This window comes from Nematolebias whitei, chromosome 12, assembly GCF_014905685.2.
Source record: "Nematolebias whitei isolate Nwh7 chromosome 12, NemWhi1, whole genome shotgun sequence".
NCBI lineage: Eukaryota > Metazoa > Chordata > Actinopteri > Cyprinodontiformes > Rivulidae > Nematolebias > Nematolebias whitei.
Window position 1 is genome coordinate 43310127 of NC_056509.1, and position 17728 is coordinate 43327854.

General features: G+C 39.0%; 1 protein-coding gene across 1 annotated transcript in view; it reads left to right on the forward strand.

Annotated features, from left to right (window-relative positions):
• LOC119418616 (DNA (cytosine-5)-methyltransferase 3A) overlaps positions 1 to 11806 on the forward strand; it is a 49842-nt gene extending 38036 nt beyond the window's left edge. Inside the window, exons 9-22 of the mRNA XM_037685936.1 lie at positions 341 to 488; positions 2238 to 2381; positions 2575 to 2619; positions 3549 to 3628; positions 4296 to 4408; positions 5899 to 6082; positions 6271 to 6355; positions 6474 to 6619; positions 6756 to 6846; positions 6926 to 7074; positions 8585 to 8670; positions 8781 to 8850; positions 9173 to 9291; positions 11601 to 11806. Of these exons, the coding sequence (XP_037541864.1) occupies positions 341 to 488; positions 2238 to 2381; positions 2575 to 2619; positions 3549 to 3628; positions 4296 to 4408; positions 5899 to 6082; positions 6271 to 6355; positions 6474 to 6619; positions 6756 to 6846; positions 6926 to 7074; positions 8585 to 8670; positions 8781 to 8850; positions 9173 to 9291; positions 11601 to 11742 (1602 nt within the window). The 3' untranslated portion in view covers positions 11743 to 11806. The remainder of the gene's footprint in view (positions 1 to 340; positions 489 to 2237; positions 2382 to 2574; positions 2620 to 3548; positions 3629 to 4295; positions 4409 to 5898; positions 6083 to 6270; positions 6356 to 6473; positions 6620 to 6755; positions 6847 to 6925; positions 7075 to 8584; positions 8671 to 8780; positions 8851 to 9172; positions 9292 to 11600) is intronic.
• Positions 11807 to 17728: the final 5922 nt, after the last annotated feature.

The window sequence follows — 17728 nt, forward strand, 5'->3', positions numbered from 1 at the left end:
ATCAGCGGCCATCAGCAAGGCAGGCTGCAGGCAGTGGGATCCTTACATTTATATTGATTTTGGTTGGTATTTTGCATTTGTGGAGGTGCGTTCACTGACCCTGCCCACATTTTTTTGTGGAAAAGTGAATCTTGCGCTGCAATCTATAATTTTGTGGGTGTTTTTTTTACAGATCGCATGCTGTAGTAACATTAAGTTTTTTTTTGTTGTTGTTGTTGTGGACCAATATTCTTAATTATTCAATTATTCTAATGTGAAATGTGATTCTTGAATAACGTGACTTGAACATTCACAATGACTTCATAAATAAACTTCAAATCTTCTTGTTTAATGTGTTCAGGTGGCCAGTGTGAGGGCAGGGAGACCAGTTCCTTCTTGTGATGCAAGCGATGATGCTGAAGCTGTGGAGATCCAGACCCGACAGATGATAGAGTGGGCCATGACCGGCTTTCTGCCCAAAGGTCCACAATCACTGGACCCTCAGGAAGGTCAGCAGTCGCTGCTCTAATATCTCACAGATAAGACGCATCATTCATTCATCAACCAGGGGAAACGTTTAGTATGTTTTTTAGCTCAAACAGATGTTAAACTGGTCTCGTTACATTTAAAAATGGATCCAAAATGTGTTTTATATGTTACTAGTGTACAGACTGAGTAATAAATGTTGCCGTTCTGTTTAACTGTTGGCTTTTTAAAATGCATCCGAAACATTTTAACTGGAGTCCAAATTCAAAAAGACGTGCGTTTCCTGACTTTTCTTTACCGCTGTAGAAAATTAGACCTGGAGACACAAAACTTCTCTTTTTCCTGTGTCTGATATCTAAATAATATTTTTTTGTAGATCAGCGTTCCTTTGTAGTCTTGAAAAGTTTGTAGCTTGGTTTTAGTATTTTTTAGATAAGTACAGAACAAAGGAAGCAAAATATAGAGAATATGTTTGTTTTCAGACTTTTCTCTACTGCAATATTTAAAATATACTAAACTAAAACAAACAAACATCACAACTGCAGAAATGAGAATTTCTGCAAAAATATAGTAAAAACAATGCTGCTGAATGACAGCCGAAATGCACAGATGAAGCTAAAACTGCATTGTTTAAACGAGCAAAACAGAACAAAAATCAGCCAAACAATATCTAAACACTAAAATGAGCTAAACCATGGCTAAAAGCTAAAATTAGCTATACTGTAGCTAAAAGCAAAAAGTGGCATAACTGTAGCCAACAGCTTAAATTAGCTAAATGTTAGTTGAATGTTTAAAGTAACAGAACATTATAGCTTAGCTAAAAGCTTAGCTATAGCTAAAAGCTGAAAAAAGAAGAACAATAAGTAAATGCTAGAATGGTAGCTAAAAGCACCAAAATGTTAACTAAAGCTAAATGTAGCATAGGTAGACAAAAACAAAGCAGCTAGTTTCAAACAGAACCACATTTTGATGGAACTGAAGTGATTATAATGTATTTCGGTATTTATAAGTCGCATCTATTACGCATCACCGCTGACAACCCGCAAACGCGAGCCGGTGTTGTGCCAAAAGTCAATTTGCTGCCAAATGGCAGCTGCAGGAACGTGCATGGGAGGACTTTAACAAGAATTTAACAAGATTAACACTTTAAAACAATTATTTGTTTGCTCGACATTATAATAAAGGTGTGTCTCAGTTGAACTTTTCCTTAATAAATGCACTTTAATGCTCAAATCAGCTGCATTTCTCCTGGGCAGCGCGGTGAAATGCAGCTGATTTGACGTTTGCTCCAGGAGTTCCTGAGCGAGATGAAGGTGGCTCTGTATGGCAAGCCAAGTGTCTCATTAATGGCCACTTTTACCTATTAATGAGACACTTGGCTTGCCATATTACTCGAGGGCCCTCTAGTGGCTGAAAATGGTAGTGTTCAATATTTTCCATGTCTGAATGAATGAAATTGTCAGACCTCAGCCAAAAATTGGTTTATAAATATGGGGGAAAAAACGTATATTAGTCGCTCGGTATATAAGTCGCAGAACTTGCAAATTTATGCAAAGGGGTGCGACTTATACAGCAAAATTACGGTAATATTTTGGTTAGGCTACAACTTTTACAAGTAATATTTCATTTAAATATGTCTCAATATCAAAATAAGATTTAAAAACCTCAACAAATAGATCTCAATATTACAGCCTGAAAGTAGTCTACTACATGTTTAAAAGGAGCATCAGGTTTTGTGGAATAAACTTTTAGCATGTTTTTTTTAACAACAGAGGAACAAAATCAATTTAAGGAGGGATACCTGGAGATGTGGCCGGAGCCCGAGGCAGCATACACACCTCCACCTGCAAAGAAACCACGCAAGAACTCAGCAGAGAAAGCAAAGATCAGAGAGGTGATTGACGAAGGCACCAGAGGTAAACACGACAAATACATTTTAGTCTTTACTCGATCGGCAGGTCCTGGTGTTTGTCCCCATGTCCATAACGCTACAAGTGTTATAACAAATAGCTTTTCACAGACATCACCCCCTGTTTTCAGCTTTAATTGAGCTGTGAGTAGAAATGTTTAATGCTCTGTGTCTTGTTTTTCAAATTTTTTATTTCTCAGAGAGACTTATTCAAGAAATCAAAAAGAAGACCAGGAATATAGAAGGTAAACATGTCTACTTGTGTATTTATTTACTGAGGAATTTCAAAACAAAAAGTGATGTTTTTCTATCGTTAGAGTATTTTTATTATCCTGGGGTTTCTCGAGGTAAGGTGTACAACCGGATTTATAATCGTTCTCTCTTTATGAAGCCATCATCCTTTGGTAATTTCTTTCCTTCTCCAATAATTTTTCTTTTTTTTAATGTTATTACTGATAATAACTAGGGATGCACCGATCCTTTATTTTATCTTTTTCTTTCTTTTTTCACTTCCGATCTGATACAGATATCTGCGATTTTTATTTCATTTTTTTGTATCGACCAATCAGATATCGATCCGATACAGAAAACCGGTGCTGAATTAACAAAAATGGCTGGAAACAAGTCCAGATGACACGATTTAGCCGTTTTTGTTGTCTACCTGGATGTTTGAGCTTACAAACCCAGCACTGAATTAATTTAAAACATTTGTTTTGTTAAACGCAGACATGAATGTACTGAAATACAAATTTATTGAAAACTCTGCACCATGACAGCGCACTTAAACACACCACGAGCTTCACAAGCTCGGTCAAACGTGTAAAAACAACTTTAATTTGTTCAGTCAGTTCGCTAGCGCGTAACGTCACTCAGAGCACAAAGCATAGAGTTAGAGTGAATAGATCTGCCCAGTCATGGATCGGTCACATTGTCACCAAGAAGTTTTTTTTTTTATATATATATATCTGTACCGATATTGGTATCGGATCGGTGCATGTCTCAATTAATAACTGCATTAAAATATCTTCATTCAGTTTCACTTTACTGTTCTGTGGCTTCTCAAGCCCAGTTATTTACACTTTTTATTCAATACTGTGGTATGGGAAATACCTCGTTGCCTTGTATTTCATTCTATTACCTGGAACTGGCAATTCACTAAACTGTGTTTATTTAGATATCTGCATCTCCTGTGGAAGCCTCAATGTCTCTCTGGAGCATCCTCTCTTCATAGGAGCAATGTGTCAGGGCTGCAAAGTAAGAAAACCTCCAAGAGAGATCCTTTCCTTTTTGATCGATAGCAAAAATATGTTTTTTTTAGTTAAGAACCTGTTTTAAATAAGTGCAAAAATCCAGTTTAATGCCTTTAAAACTGCTATATTTGGCATTTTTCATAGATGCAACTAAATAAATTAAACCTAAATAAACATTTTTGAAAAATGGCTGCTAGTAATAGAGGAAGTTTATTTATTTATTTATTTTTAAATCTGTTAGTCAAATGTGGGTACAACACCAGTTTGTCCATTTAAATCTCTTATTTACTTTAATGATTTGCAGTTCAGTGCGCGGCGGTCATGTGCACGAACATGACTGAACATGCGTTAAAAACAATTGCCAATCTCCGCTGTAAGACTTTTAAAGAACTTTGGAGAACCGTTTTATCGTATTGCAGTATTATAATTTTTTTTTATAAAAGAATGATTAAAAACAGCAGGCTCCTCAGAGGCAGAATATAGATAAATGAAGGAGACAATAAATATGATATAATGATGTAAACATGTCAAACGTCTCAGCTTCTGTCATTTATAATTACATTTTCTGCCTGAGTCAGATAATCCCAGCATGTAAATCCTAGATTTAATCTCCTTTTAATGCAATGAATATATTGTTGGAACCTAAAAAGACAAATATGGGTTTATTACAGAACTCGTTCCTGGAGTGCGCCTACCAGTACGACGACGACGGCTACCAGTCCTACTGCACCATCTGCTGTGGGGGGAGGGAAGTGCTGATGTGCGGCAACAACAACTGCTGTAGGTCAGTACGGAGCGGCGCTGTGCTCGGAGCGGCGCTGTGCTCGGAGCGGCCGTGAGTCTCGGATCGGCCTGCAGCAGCTTCTTCGTGCGGCCGGGAGGAGGTGTAGGGTTTCACATCTGCAGAAACAGTTTGAACGCAAAACATCAGAATCTGGTTTGTGGTTCTCCTCACGGGCGACTGAGTCAGCCGGTTCACGTGGAACTGATTTATTTATTCGATTGCGGAATACACAGTTGGTTTTGGCGCGAGAGCTCTTATCCTTCTGACTGCAAACACAGCAGGCATCAGAAGAAACACTGATAATAAACATGAAGATTAAACTAAAAATGTGAGGAATAATTCTAAAAAAAGGATACGCCGTTGCAGAAGTTAGAGGCAGATTGGTGTCACCGTCTGTCAAAGATTCAGTTCAATTCGGTTTATTCGCACAGCGTCAAGTCACAACAGAAGTCGTCTCAGGGCACTGAACAGAAACATTCATATATAAAATAATAATTTAATATTATTTATCAGAGGAGCAGACTGCTTTGAGTTTAACTCCATTACAGAACAATGAAAAGCAAAACATATAATAGTATAAGGGTACAAATGAATAAAAAATACTAACTATAATAATTATATAATATATATATTAAAAATGTATAATCTGCCAATCAAATTTGAGTCTTGTTCATTGTACCCTGTTGCTTCAACCTGACATTTCAGGTTAACAATAATCCAGGCTTTATTTTTTGGTAACTTGCCTACGTTTGTCAAACCCCAAACTAAACTTTACACTTGCTGATATCTGTATTAAACTTTTAATTGATCAGGGACACAAAACGAAAGTCGCCCTTACTGACTTGCAGGGGTTTTTGAAAATTATTTTTGCAATCTAATTGTTCAGTCTTGGTCTTTATTGTATGGCAGCATTACTGTAAAAAACATTTAATAAAATACGTAATCTTCCTGCTGCCCTTGGGTCAAAATGACGCACAAGGATTAATTTTTTTAGCTGAGGCCTAAAGTCATTTTGACCCAAGGGCAGCAGGAGGGTTAAGCCTTCATATGTATTCGACTTCTAAAACCATTTAAAAAAAAACATACGATAAGTTAGTATCCTGATGCATGCTCACAATAAACTATTCTTATAGGATTATAATCTAAATCTGTTTTTCTGTTGCAACTGTGTGAAATTTATTGTTCCCTTTTAAAAAGCCGTTTGTTTTAATGGTTCTTCTACTTGAGCAGCACTTCATTTAACACGTTACTTAATTTTTCTTTTTAGTTCTATGAAGATTTTCTAGTGTCTTTACTAATTATTATCTTAACAAGCCTATCAGAAATAAAAGCATAGCAACCGCAGCTGTCTTTTGTTGTTGTTGACCTACCTGTCAGAAACCTTCAATTTAAAGGTAGATTAGAACGTTTAATTGCTGTTTTAGTTACTGGGATTGCTGGATGGTGTGTTGGGAAACACCAGACTCCTGATGGTGTGTGTGTGCGTGCAGATGTTTTTGTGTGGAGTGTGTGGATCTGTTGGTCGGAGCCGGCTCAGCTGCAGCAGCCATTAAAGAGGACCCCTGGAACTGCTACATGTGCGGACCCCGGAGCGCCTATGGGTTACTGCGGCGACGGGACGACTGGCCAATCAGATTACAGCACTTCTTCGCCAACAACCACGAGCAGGATTTCGTAAGTTAGTTAAAACACGTTAAATCACATTGTTAATCGTAATCACGGTTAAGATACTCACCTCGAGTTCATTGTAGATTTTTTTAATTGTTTTTGTTCAGTTTTGTTAAAGAGTAGGTTTGTTAATATATTTACAATATACTTGTTTATTGTTCTCATCACTGTTTCTTGTCCCTCTTTTCTCTCAGGAGCCAGCCAAATTGTATCCTCCAGTCGCAGCAGAGAAGAGAAAACCAATCAGAGTCCTGTCCTTATTTGATGGCATTGCCACAGGTAGTTCCCCATAAATCTACAGCCAGGTTTAATTTATAACAAAACTCACCATTAGGCCCATCCGGAGGCTAAAATGCAGCCTTTCCATGGCAAACATTCTTTTGTTTGCTCTGTTCAGGTCTGCTGGTGCTGAAAGATTTGGGCATCCAGGTGGACAAGTACATCGCATCTGAAGTGTGTGAGGACTCCATCACTGTCGGCATCGTTCGACACCATGGGCGCATCATGTACGTGGGAGACGTTCGCAACGTCACACGCAAGCATGTAAGCGTCATCTATCTGTGCCATGGCAGAATTATTTGTTTAGATGCAGCTCGTGCAGCCTACAAGTCATTGTTTCATCAAAGCTGTCTGTTTCCCTCTGCTGGTCTTTAAGGCTTGTTGTTTTTTTTGTTGTCAGATTGAGGAGTGGGGACCATTTGACCTGGTTATTGGAGGAAGCCCGTGCAACGACCTCTCCATCGTCAACCCTGCGAGGAAAGGCCTTTATGGTAACATGCATCCTGCTTCAGTATTTAAAGATTCATCTGTGTTTTGAATATGTTTTTAAGTAAAGCATCTCCTCTCCAGAGGGCACCGGGCGGTTGTTTTTCGAGTTTTACCGCCTCCTGCACGAAGCTCGACCTAAACCGGGTGACGAGCGGCCATTCTTCTGGTTGTTTGAGAACGTCGTGGCCATGGGAGTCAGCGACAAACGAGACATCTCTCGCTTTTTGGAGGTACAACAGTCTGCCAAGAGAAGCAAAGTTCACTCTGAAGTTAAATACTTTAAGGATAATAATTAAACTAATTGGTGAAAAAGAAATTTTCCATCAGCAGAAAGCTTTTGTTTTATTGTTTATTTTGCTAAAAAGGAGGCGAAACTGTAATGTACGTAGCTACTGTATGCACATTGAACTGAAAATACATGATCTTTTATGTAAATCACACATATAAATCTCAGTACAGTAGAAATTGTGCTTAGGTGTCCATCTGGAGCTGCAGGATTCTGTAGAGGCACAATTTAGATTTAGCTTTTGGTATCAACAGAAAGTCTCTAATGTCAAGCAACTTGTCTATTTTTCACAACATACACTAACTAACCACAGTCATTCAATTCAAACACTGTTCTACGTGGACAAAACATGAAGAACAAAAGACATTTAGGCAGATAAATTAATTATACAGCAAATACAGTAATTATAAATTTAAAAGCAGCATCGAAGATAATGACGTACAACCATGAAAACTTCACATCATCAGAAAAATGCTACTTTAGATCACGAAGGAGGGGAATGAAGCACGTATTATCAATAGAGCCCAACCAATATGGACATTTTGGCTGTCGACAATATCAATATTGGGAGGGGGAGGCTAATGTCGATGACCAATATAATGGCTGAAATTTTTTAGCTTTGTCCATCCCCAAGAATCTCAGTAAACAGCCACTTTTAAACCTGTTTAAGTCTTGAAAGAGTCTTCCTAATGTGCATTCACTTTTTTTATCCTCCATTATTCGCCATAAAGTTATCAAGTGTGTTACAAAATATTAATTAAATAAAGAAATGCCCTTCCCTCTTCATTATTTAAACAGTCCGTCGCGTACGGTGAAGGTCTAATCAGTACTGACCGCAGAGGAGTTTTTTTTTTTTCTTTGCAGAGAAGTAAAGATTTCAGACAAACAACGCATTTCATTGAGGACGACAAAGATAACGTTACTAACGCTGATATATTTTATCTTTACGTTGTTCTGGATAAAGCTTTACAAGGCAATAGCCTATGCCAGGTTATCTAAAAGTTACCTTGCTAACTTGAGAGGCACATAGAGTATTGAAAAGAATTTATTCATGCTGATTTTTTTATTCACAACTCAGTTAAAATAAACTTATCATGCTCTGTTCATCAGAATAAGCCACACAGTATTTAGCTGCTCCCTGCTTCGGCTGTGTGTGAGTCGTGTGCAGCATGGCCATGACTTGAAAGTTGTCCGCATGCACCCTCTGCTGGATGCATTATACAATTACGCCATTTGCAAGTAAGGACGTGGCTCGTTCCCAGCGTTTTAGGGGTGAAAATTAGATGTTTATATCGGTGCATAATGGGCCGATCATCACGATACGATACATCCCCAAACGCCTATATCGTCCTAAAATATCAGCCCTACTGATATATCAGTCAGGCTCTCAGTGTTAAAGTACATTTTAGTTATACACAGCGTAAACTCACATTAAGTGTGATGTTTCTCCTCAGTGCAACCCAGTGATGATCGATGCTAAGGAAGTCTCCGCCGCCCACCGAGCTCGTTACTTCTGGGGAAACCTGCCCGGCATGTCCAGGTGATGCAGACAAACACATTCACACATGAAGGGATTATTTCACGTCCTGCTCTTTTCCTTCCAACTTCCAAATTAAGCTTCGTACTTTCCAACCTTTTTGTTTTCTGCAGACCTCTAACGCCGATGGCAAACGACAAGCTGGACCTACAGGAGTGCCTCGAGCACGGCCGCACAGCTAAGGTATCTACCCGTCTGTGTGCACGTGTGCGTGTTTGAATGGACTTTTATATTTCTTTGTTGTTTTAAGTTTCTTTTAAGTTAAACTGTTGCTTGTTGTACTCCTTATGGAAGTGTGTAAATAATACTTTAGTGGGAGACATTTTTTGATTAATTTTGAGCAAATATTGAGTTTGTTGCCCGTTTTGTTGCTGCTCCTGCTGCATAGTTTGTTAGTAAATCATGGCTGTCGTACCAGAGGAGATTAGCTGTAGGATTAAAACAGGATGTATGTGTTTGCATCTGTTTGTGTTTCTGTGTGTCTGGTTCTGGATGCAAATTCCAGTTTGAGAAGTTGCGTACGATAACGACACGCTCCAACTCTGTGAAGCAGGGGAAAGACGAGCATTTCCCCGTCTACATGGACAACAAGGAGGACATCCTCTGGTGCACGGAAATGGAAAGGTATGAAGGTGTTTCTGTTGAAGCGTCCGTGTTAGCTCTAGTTGTTTTTCTCAGTAGCATCACACAATCGTAAAGAAAACTAAATATTTACTTTCTCAAAAAAAAAAAGTCACGTTTCTTGATTTTCTATCTAAACCTATTTGTCTTTAGGGGGAAAGCCCCTGTTTCAAAACCTCCACGTCTGATGCAATCAAAGTTGTTTTTTATTTTTTATAACTCAACATATGATCAGCCTTTTAGTGTAAAAATTGACCATTTAGGCTTATCTATCCACATTGTCAGCATTTTCATAAACGGACAAGAGAACTACCACAGATATAATATATGGAGTTGCTTCTGCGAGTTCTTGGTTTAACTGTGTAACTTTAATAATTCAGTATGTTATGATGCTTTTACATGACCTGATCTGATTGTAGATAGATGCTGTAGTGTCAAAGGGAGCCAATCTCAGGGCTGCTACAGTTTCTTGGTTTTAATTTCAGTATTTAATATTTGTCCTTAAAGTCCACTTTTTGTTCATTTACTACCAGGATTGCTAACTTCAGGCGGCTCAAAGATCATTTCTAATATATTTTCTTTTTGTTATGCCATCAAAAATATAAGTTTTAACCTTTTTGCAGGCGATCGTGTACAGGCTCGTGTGTAAAGTTAGTCAGATTAACATTTTTGGGTGACAGGCGTTGGTTAGATCCTGATGAACGAATGGTTTGGCGTTGGTGTAGATTCTCAATCATTCTTTTTTTTTTTAAATAAATCTAAATTCTAAAACATTTCCGGGAACATTTTCTGAGCGTTTTTAAGCAAACTGACATATTTTCCAATCTTCTGAAGACATTTGTCTTCTCATTTCAACAGCTTTTTGAAAACTTCAGCGTTCCGAGCTTTAAAACTACAATAGAGACCCTAACGACCCTCTGAGGGGAGAGGAGGGAATGATTTGCTTGTGAAATTCAGCTTGCATAAAAAAAATCAACTCACTACAGTTTTAAAGCTTGAAACTTTGCACTTTTTCATTTTGATAAAGCTGCTTAGATGAGAAGCGAAATTAATAAGCTCAACTCCAAATATACATCCCACATCCAATAAATTTACCTTAACAGATAAATAGACCTGTTGTGATAAACAATAAATCAATTAATCGCATGATAAATTAAAATGATCAACCTCTTTTTTATTTATCGGCTTTATCGTTTCTTCGTGTCTCTCTTTCTACTGAAGACACTGGATGACAAAAAGCTCAACTCCGGTGCTCTTCACTGACCCCTCCCTTTCTCTTTTCTCTTTAAAATCTGTTTTAACTGTTCAAAATCACGTTTTTGGATCGTTAAAAGCAGCTAAGCTGAGACGCTAAGCTACGAGCTAACAGGCCGACCTCGGGGAAAAAACCTCCCGTCTTGTCGAAGCTCCAAAATTCACAGTTGAAACTCGTGCCTTCATGTAAAAAGTTTTTTTTCTTTGCAAGAAGAAGCTGAGAACTTGTTTACCGATTTTTGTATTAAAAGCTTTGTGTGAAAAATGCTATGCTAAAGAGTTCAAACCACACGAACGTCCGCCATTTTGAGAACCAAAGAGAGACAGCCCGTGTCACGTCAAGGGGCCTTGCTCGCTCCCTCACTATCCATCCTTCAGTTCAAACAGTCTTATACTGCCATCTGGTGGCCAAAAATGGTACTACATGCAAAACTAATAAAACTTTTCTTCTTAAATTTGACAATAATGACAAATTATCGTCAAATTTCAAACAATATTATCATTTATCGCAATAATTTCTGAGACAATCACCCAGCAAAATTAGTTATCGCGACAGGTCTACAGATAAAAACAAGTACATTTACTGAAGCTTTTCTGTAAAAAAAAAAAAAAAAAAAGGCTTAAAATTATAGATAAAAGTGAACATTTAGATCTGGAAAAGTATGGAATTTTAAAATAATGCAACCGTACGGTGTTTTTGAAACACTGCCGATCTGACTGGTCAGAGAAAACGATGACCTCTGAACGTAAACAAATAACTTCGAAATGTCAGCAGCACACACACTTCCTCATCTAATCAAGTCATCTGAAAGTCAGGAGTGTGAATTTCTTGAACTCACTGGAGTTGAGCTCTTAATTATTCCCCATTTCATGCTCAGATGTACTCGAACCTTGGTGCAAACTTCATCAGATGTTAAAAAAAAAAGGTATAAACGAACAGAAACAGAAAATAAACTTAATAATCAACCCATTGGTTTTATCTGAATACAGTGTATTGACTCGTCTTGTCACACATTTGATCTAAATATTAAAACAATTAAATGTCTGGATTCTTTCAGGGTCTTTGGTTTCCCCGTCCACTACACCGACGTGTCCAACATGAGTCGTCTGGCCAGGCAAAGGCTGCTGGGACGTTCCTGGAGCGTCCCCGTCATCAGGCACCTCTTCGCCCCGCTCAAGGAGTACTTTGCCTGCAACTAGTTACACAACAACTCTCTCTCTCACACTGATTACTACAAACAGGACAGTTAGTACATGAAGGTTGGCTGCTGCAGGATCACTCAGACTGGACACATAAACACAAACACACACAGTGTAAAGGACTGCTTCCCCAGATTCTGTGTAGACCGCTGGTTGACCTTAGCCCCCTGGTGCTACCTTGCTAATTTATAAATGCACACGTGCAGTGTGTCTGTACTGTAAGTCTTCATACACTCACTTCCTGTTCATACACTCACTTCCTGTTTTAACCTTGAAACTGACGTCTTCTGGGTTTACTGTTCTGCAAGAGCTGGGGTCAGTCCTCCAGGGGGGCGCAAGACTAATGTAGACGCCCCGAATTTTTGTTTTTAACCCCGTCCCTGAACACACCGACACCAGTGAATCCTGCTATAACACAAATGAACTCATATTTGGTGTTTTATGGTGCAATGAATACAAATACATCCAAACACCAGATAACACTTGTGGTGCTTGTCGGGTCGTGATGGAGAGGCCAAACGGTGCCACTTAAACACAACACATATATTGTTTTTGGTGCTCTGTGAGGCTAAACGATCTCTGGTTGTTTCAGTCGCTGCATATTTTGTTTCCTTAAGTTGAACTAAACAATTGCAAGAAGCCAAACAAGGTGGTAGTGCTCAGGTAATTAAATACAAAGTATTTTTAGAGTGACTGAATCTAAACCAGGTTGTAACATTTCATGTTTCTTCATACGAAAAGCTGCTCTGGTTCTATAAATGATCTCAGCAGGTGAGCTTAAACTGGTTTTCTCACCAAAAAACCAACCACGTTCACCTGAAATACTGGAAAGGATCATTAAAACATCTCATACCAAACTAATATAAAAGATTCCCATGAGTACCACGACAGTTTGATGCATTTTTACAAACCGTGCAGGGGTCATGGGTAAAAATAAAATTTAAAGTTGTAAGAATCTGTTCACTTGATTAACAAAAACTGCACAGATTTACAATTCCTTCTCTCGGTTTAGTAATCTATAAACAGATCTGCAGAAATACAGTCTGTGTGCGGCAGGTTGTGTTTTCAGTGTTCAACCAGAGAGAAACAACAAAGAGTTTAGAAACTCAGGCTTTAATATTCAAATAACATCTGTAGAAATGTCTGTTTTCACCTAAATAACATGAAATATTTATGAATCAAACGTTTAGATCTCACTTTACTGTCAAGCCAACAGGTAAATTAAGTGTATTGTCTGCTTTTCTGCAGCTGACAGCAGGTGATGTTTGTCATTTTAACACGTTTAGAAGGGAGCGGTCCTTGAAATAAGATGAGTCAAACTTTTAAATTGACCTCAACCAAAATGTAGGGCTTCCTTTCAAACAGAATAACGCCTGCATGTTTGCAAGCACAGATTAACTAACGTAAGGAGATGGATTGTGAATTTGTGCACAAGTATTCTCACGACCTCCAGTTTTGGTTCTAATGCGAGCCCTGGGGTGTTCTGTACATGTAGAGAGCAAATGTGCAGCAGCATGTAAATATACATACATGCACGAGACGAACCTTAAAGACAAGAGAAAAGGGAATAAATGAGGAATTAGAATTACAGAATGAATAATAATAAATTGACTTTGGACACGGCCTTAAACGACCTTAATGAAGCATACCATCCTCACTTCTGTACCGTATTTTTGGACTATAAGGCGCATTAAGTGAAACAAAACAATCAGATAAGTCAAACTTTATTCAACTCATTCACAATAACCACATAAAACTGGTTCGAGGTCAGTAAGCACAACCAGAATTACTGTATTTTTCTCCCTATAAGTCATGTTTTTTGCATAATTTGCATGCCCTGCGACTTATAGGCCAAAGCGACGTATTCGTTGATTTTTTCCATATTTATAAACCAATTTTTAGCTGCGATATGACCGTTTTCATTCATACTGACTGAAAATGTTGAACACTACCATTTTCAGCCACTAGATGGCAGCAGAGTAGTAGTTATAAGGCATGCCGTTGTATCATGTAATAGGTAAAAGTGGCTATAATGACAAATCAAAAAAAGTTCAAGACATAAACAACTGGACTTTATTTATTATACTTTACTTTATACTTTATTGTTTTTGTCTTGAACTTTTTTTGAATTTACCATGTCCTGGATGACTGAGAATCTTCACCAGCTATTAATGACACAACCGGCTTGCCACAGTCTTCCACCTTCGTTCGGCTCACTGCTTGGAACAATCGTCAAGTCAGCTTCATTTCGCTGCACTGCCCCGGCAAAATGCAGCTTATTTGGCCATTAAAGTGCATTTATTAAGTAAAAATTAAACTGAGGCACACCTTTACTATATTGTCAAGCAAACAAATAATTGTTTGTAGGTGCTTATCTTGTTAAATTTCGAAGAGATGAACAGCGACTCGTCCCTCTCCGCATGCCCGCTTCCGCAAATCGGCTTTTGAAATACAGCTGATCTGACCGTCGAAGTGCATTTATTAAACAAAAGTTTTTTATTATTTTATTCACCTTTGTTTAATCAGGCAAATTCCATTGAGATCACAGATCTCTTTTGCAATGGAGGCCTGGGCCTGAAGGCAGCCTAACATGCATGTTTTTGATCTGTGGGAGGAAACCGGAGCACCTGGAGAAAACCACAGCAAGCACGAGAAGAACATGCAAACTTCACACTGAAAAACCCCAGGTCCAACCGGGGATCGGACCTTCTTGCTGTGAGGCAACAGTGCTAACCACTGAGCCTAGTTAGACTGAGACACACCTTTACTATAATTTCGAGCAAATAAACAATTGTTTTTAAGTGTTTATCTTGTTAAATTCTTGTTAAAATTCTCCCGTGCACGCCCCAGCGGCTGCCATTGTCAGCCATTCAATTTTTGGCACAACACCGGCCCACATTTCTGGGTTGTCAGCGGAGACACGTAACAAACGCAACGCGTCAGCGCTGACGCATAATGCGACGAAGCGACGCATTTATGGATTTTTACACTTTAGATTTATTTGGACTGATACGACTTATACGGCGGAGCGACGTGTACGGTGGAAAATACGGTAATACGTAAGGTGCACCTGATTATAAGGCTCACTGTCAATTTTTTAAAATTTAAAGGATTTTAAGTGTGCCTTATAGTCCGAAAAATACGGCATGTCCCCTGCTTTTACAGCGCCCCACAATGAGCCGAGGAACCACAGAACTTGTGAGACAATCTGATACTTGTGTTCCTCTTGGTTGTGTTGGTGCTCTGTCTCTTTACTGCCGTGGAATATTCAGAAACTATAACATCAGCATTGGACCACAGCGTTGTGTCGTACCTGACACCTCTGCCTTGTTAGCTTTTTAAAAGCTGCACAAGTGCACGTTGCTTGTTTAGAGGGACGCCTCCGTGTGCAGCCACGCTCCAGGTGTTTGATCCACCCAGTCAAGGTTGAACTCGTCTTCTGAGGTTATTTCTACCTGCAGAGCAGCACTGCCTGTAACAGATTTTAAGTTGAAACGTTACAGGACTTTGTAGGATTCAATATTTGGCAGCAGCGTTTAACGTGCCCTTCCTCTTACGGTGCAGCTTCTCTCGTGCCTCAGCTTCATCGTTGCTGTTTTTTTTTTTCTTCTGTCACCTGGTGAGATAATTCACCAGACACTGCTTCATAGAAATGTGCTTCGGTTACAACGATGACGTGCACTGAAATCAGAGGCAGACCTTTACTTGATGTTTTTTTCTACTTCCTCCTGCTGAAGCAGATAGTTCTGGATAAATAATGTTCTTAAGTAACACAACTTCAAACTTTTTCCCTTTTTTTTTTAAACATTTATTCTGCCTTTTGCCCACCGTGTCTGCTGGGATAAACTCAGCTGCTGCTTGACTTCTCCTCCAGTCAGGCAGATATATGTGTAAACTATCACACACACACACCATGAGAGACATCGTTTATCGACGTGTGGTTTATTTACACAGGGCTGTCTTCTGAGAAAACTTTTCAGTCTGGTGCTTGTGGTCTTCAAACGACCATCTTTTACAGGAAGCCTTCCAATCCTCTGACCTTCCTCAGATACCAGCTTATACACCTAGACTCCTGCAGTCTGTGCTGACACACTCTTTAATCACACGCACACACTGAACGTGCACAAACAGCCTCTCAAGCCAACAATAAACCAGCAGGTTTTTTTTTCTGTCATGTTTACTCTCAGTTCATACAACCAACCTTCAGGTGCTTTTTAAACTCTGCTCTTTTGTACAGCTCTCACTCACACACTCAGTGCTGTAAATCTTACACCTCGCACACACGCTCACACACACACTGTGTTATTTACCGGCCGCCTGTTGCCATTAGACAGCAGCGACGTTAGGTGTGACATCATCACCCCGCGACGCTTGGTGCTCCAAACCCCGCCCCTCCATCCTTCTCTCCCTACCTGAATCCTTCCCCAACATCCCCCATCACCACCCCCAGGTGCTGCATGTCAGTCAGTCAGTGTAATCTCTGATTCCATGTTAGATTAGGGAGTAATAATAATATGGTAATAATAATTACAATAATAATCTGTTATTGTGTGTGTGTACTGTTCCAGGTTGGTGCTCAGTTTGGTTCAGTCTCAGCCTGCAGAGAGAAGGAGGCTAGAGAAAGCGTGTGTTACAGTTAGTGTAGTGACTTGTTCTGTTGTACCCAAGGAGAAGTTGTGGAAGCGATGAGCTGCCTGACGCTCTCAGACCAGACACGAGTTGAAACGACTCGCATCGTCACAGGCGACTCTGAACCGAAGGCTTTCCTGTCGAGCTTTACGGCTCACAAGATAAATCAAAACGTTTGATCCAGGAGAGTAAAAGACAAAAGAGTTGTGTTTAAAATGATATTGATAATAATTTAAACATAGAAAACTCGACAAGCTCTGGAGCAATATAAAATCTGGTGCCGATATTCATCACAGTCGCATTCTTTTTTTAATAAATCGCGTCTAAACTGTATCTCGTGCTGTGACTTTGTGAGATCGATTAAACGCAAGATCTACTCATTTACTCCGTTCATCATCACCTCGTTTATTTTATATATAAATTATATATTTAACTTTTTAGTGCTTGATAACACGGACAAAACGGTACAGCTCATTGTGCCTCAAAAATCCTGTCACATTCAGTTTTAGAGGCTAAAAGCTAACATTTGCTAAATGTTCTAATCAAAACCAGTTCAAATTCCTCAGATGATTACTGGAATGTTCAAATCACGGTCAAAATCAGCTCAGTGCAAATAAATCGGACAAAATGCTGCATTTATATTTGTTAGACTACAAAATCATGGTGCTTTTTCTTACTTATAAGGTTTATTTTACTTTTACTTTTTGTAAAGTCGGTCTTTTAAACAGTTTCAAATGCCCAACTTTTATTGCAGTGCCTTGGAAACGTCCGGTGCTGCCTCCACCAGGTTTCACGTGTAGGATGGTGCGTTCAGAGCGCAGCGTTTTGTCTTCAGGGCAAAAAGATTACATCAGGCCTGATTTTTTCTTTTTTCTTGGTCTTCATGATGCTGTTTATCACTGATGTTCTGAGGCCTTCACAGAACAGCTGTGTTTATACTGAGATTAAATCAGTCACAGTTGGACTTTATTTACAAATCACATGAAGTCCGAAGACATTTGGCTGCTTTGGATTTTAGCTCCGCGTCGGATTAAAGGTGGCTGAATACAAACGTACGCCACTCTACAAATTCCTGTTTGGAAAATGTGTCATTTTCCTTCCACTTCACAATTATGAGCTACTTTTTGTTAGTCTAGCACATAAATTGCAGTAAAATACTTTAAAGTTTGTGGTTGTAACTCGACAAACTACAAAGGTTTGGTGGTGATTTTATTTAACATTATCGAAAAGGTTAAGTCAGGTCTTCTGGACGGATTCTTTTTTGTTGAAACATTTCGTCTTTCATCCAGATAACTTCTTTAGACTGTTAGATTTGTGTACCTGGATTATTGAGCATGCGTCAGGACATTTAACAGTA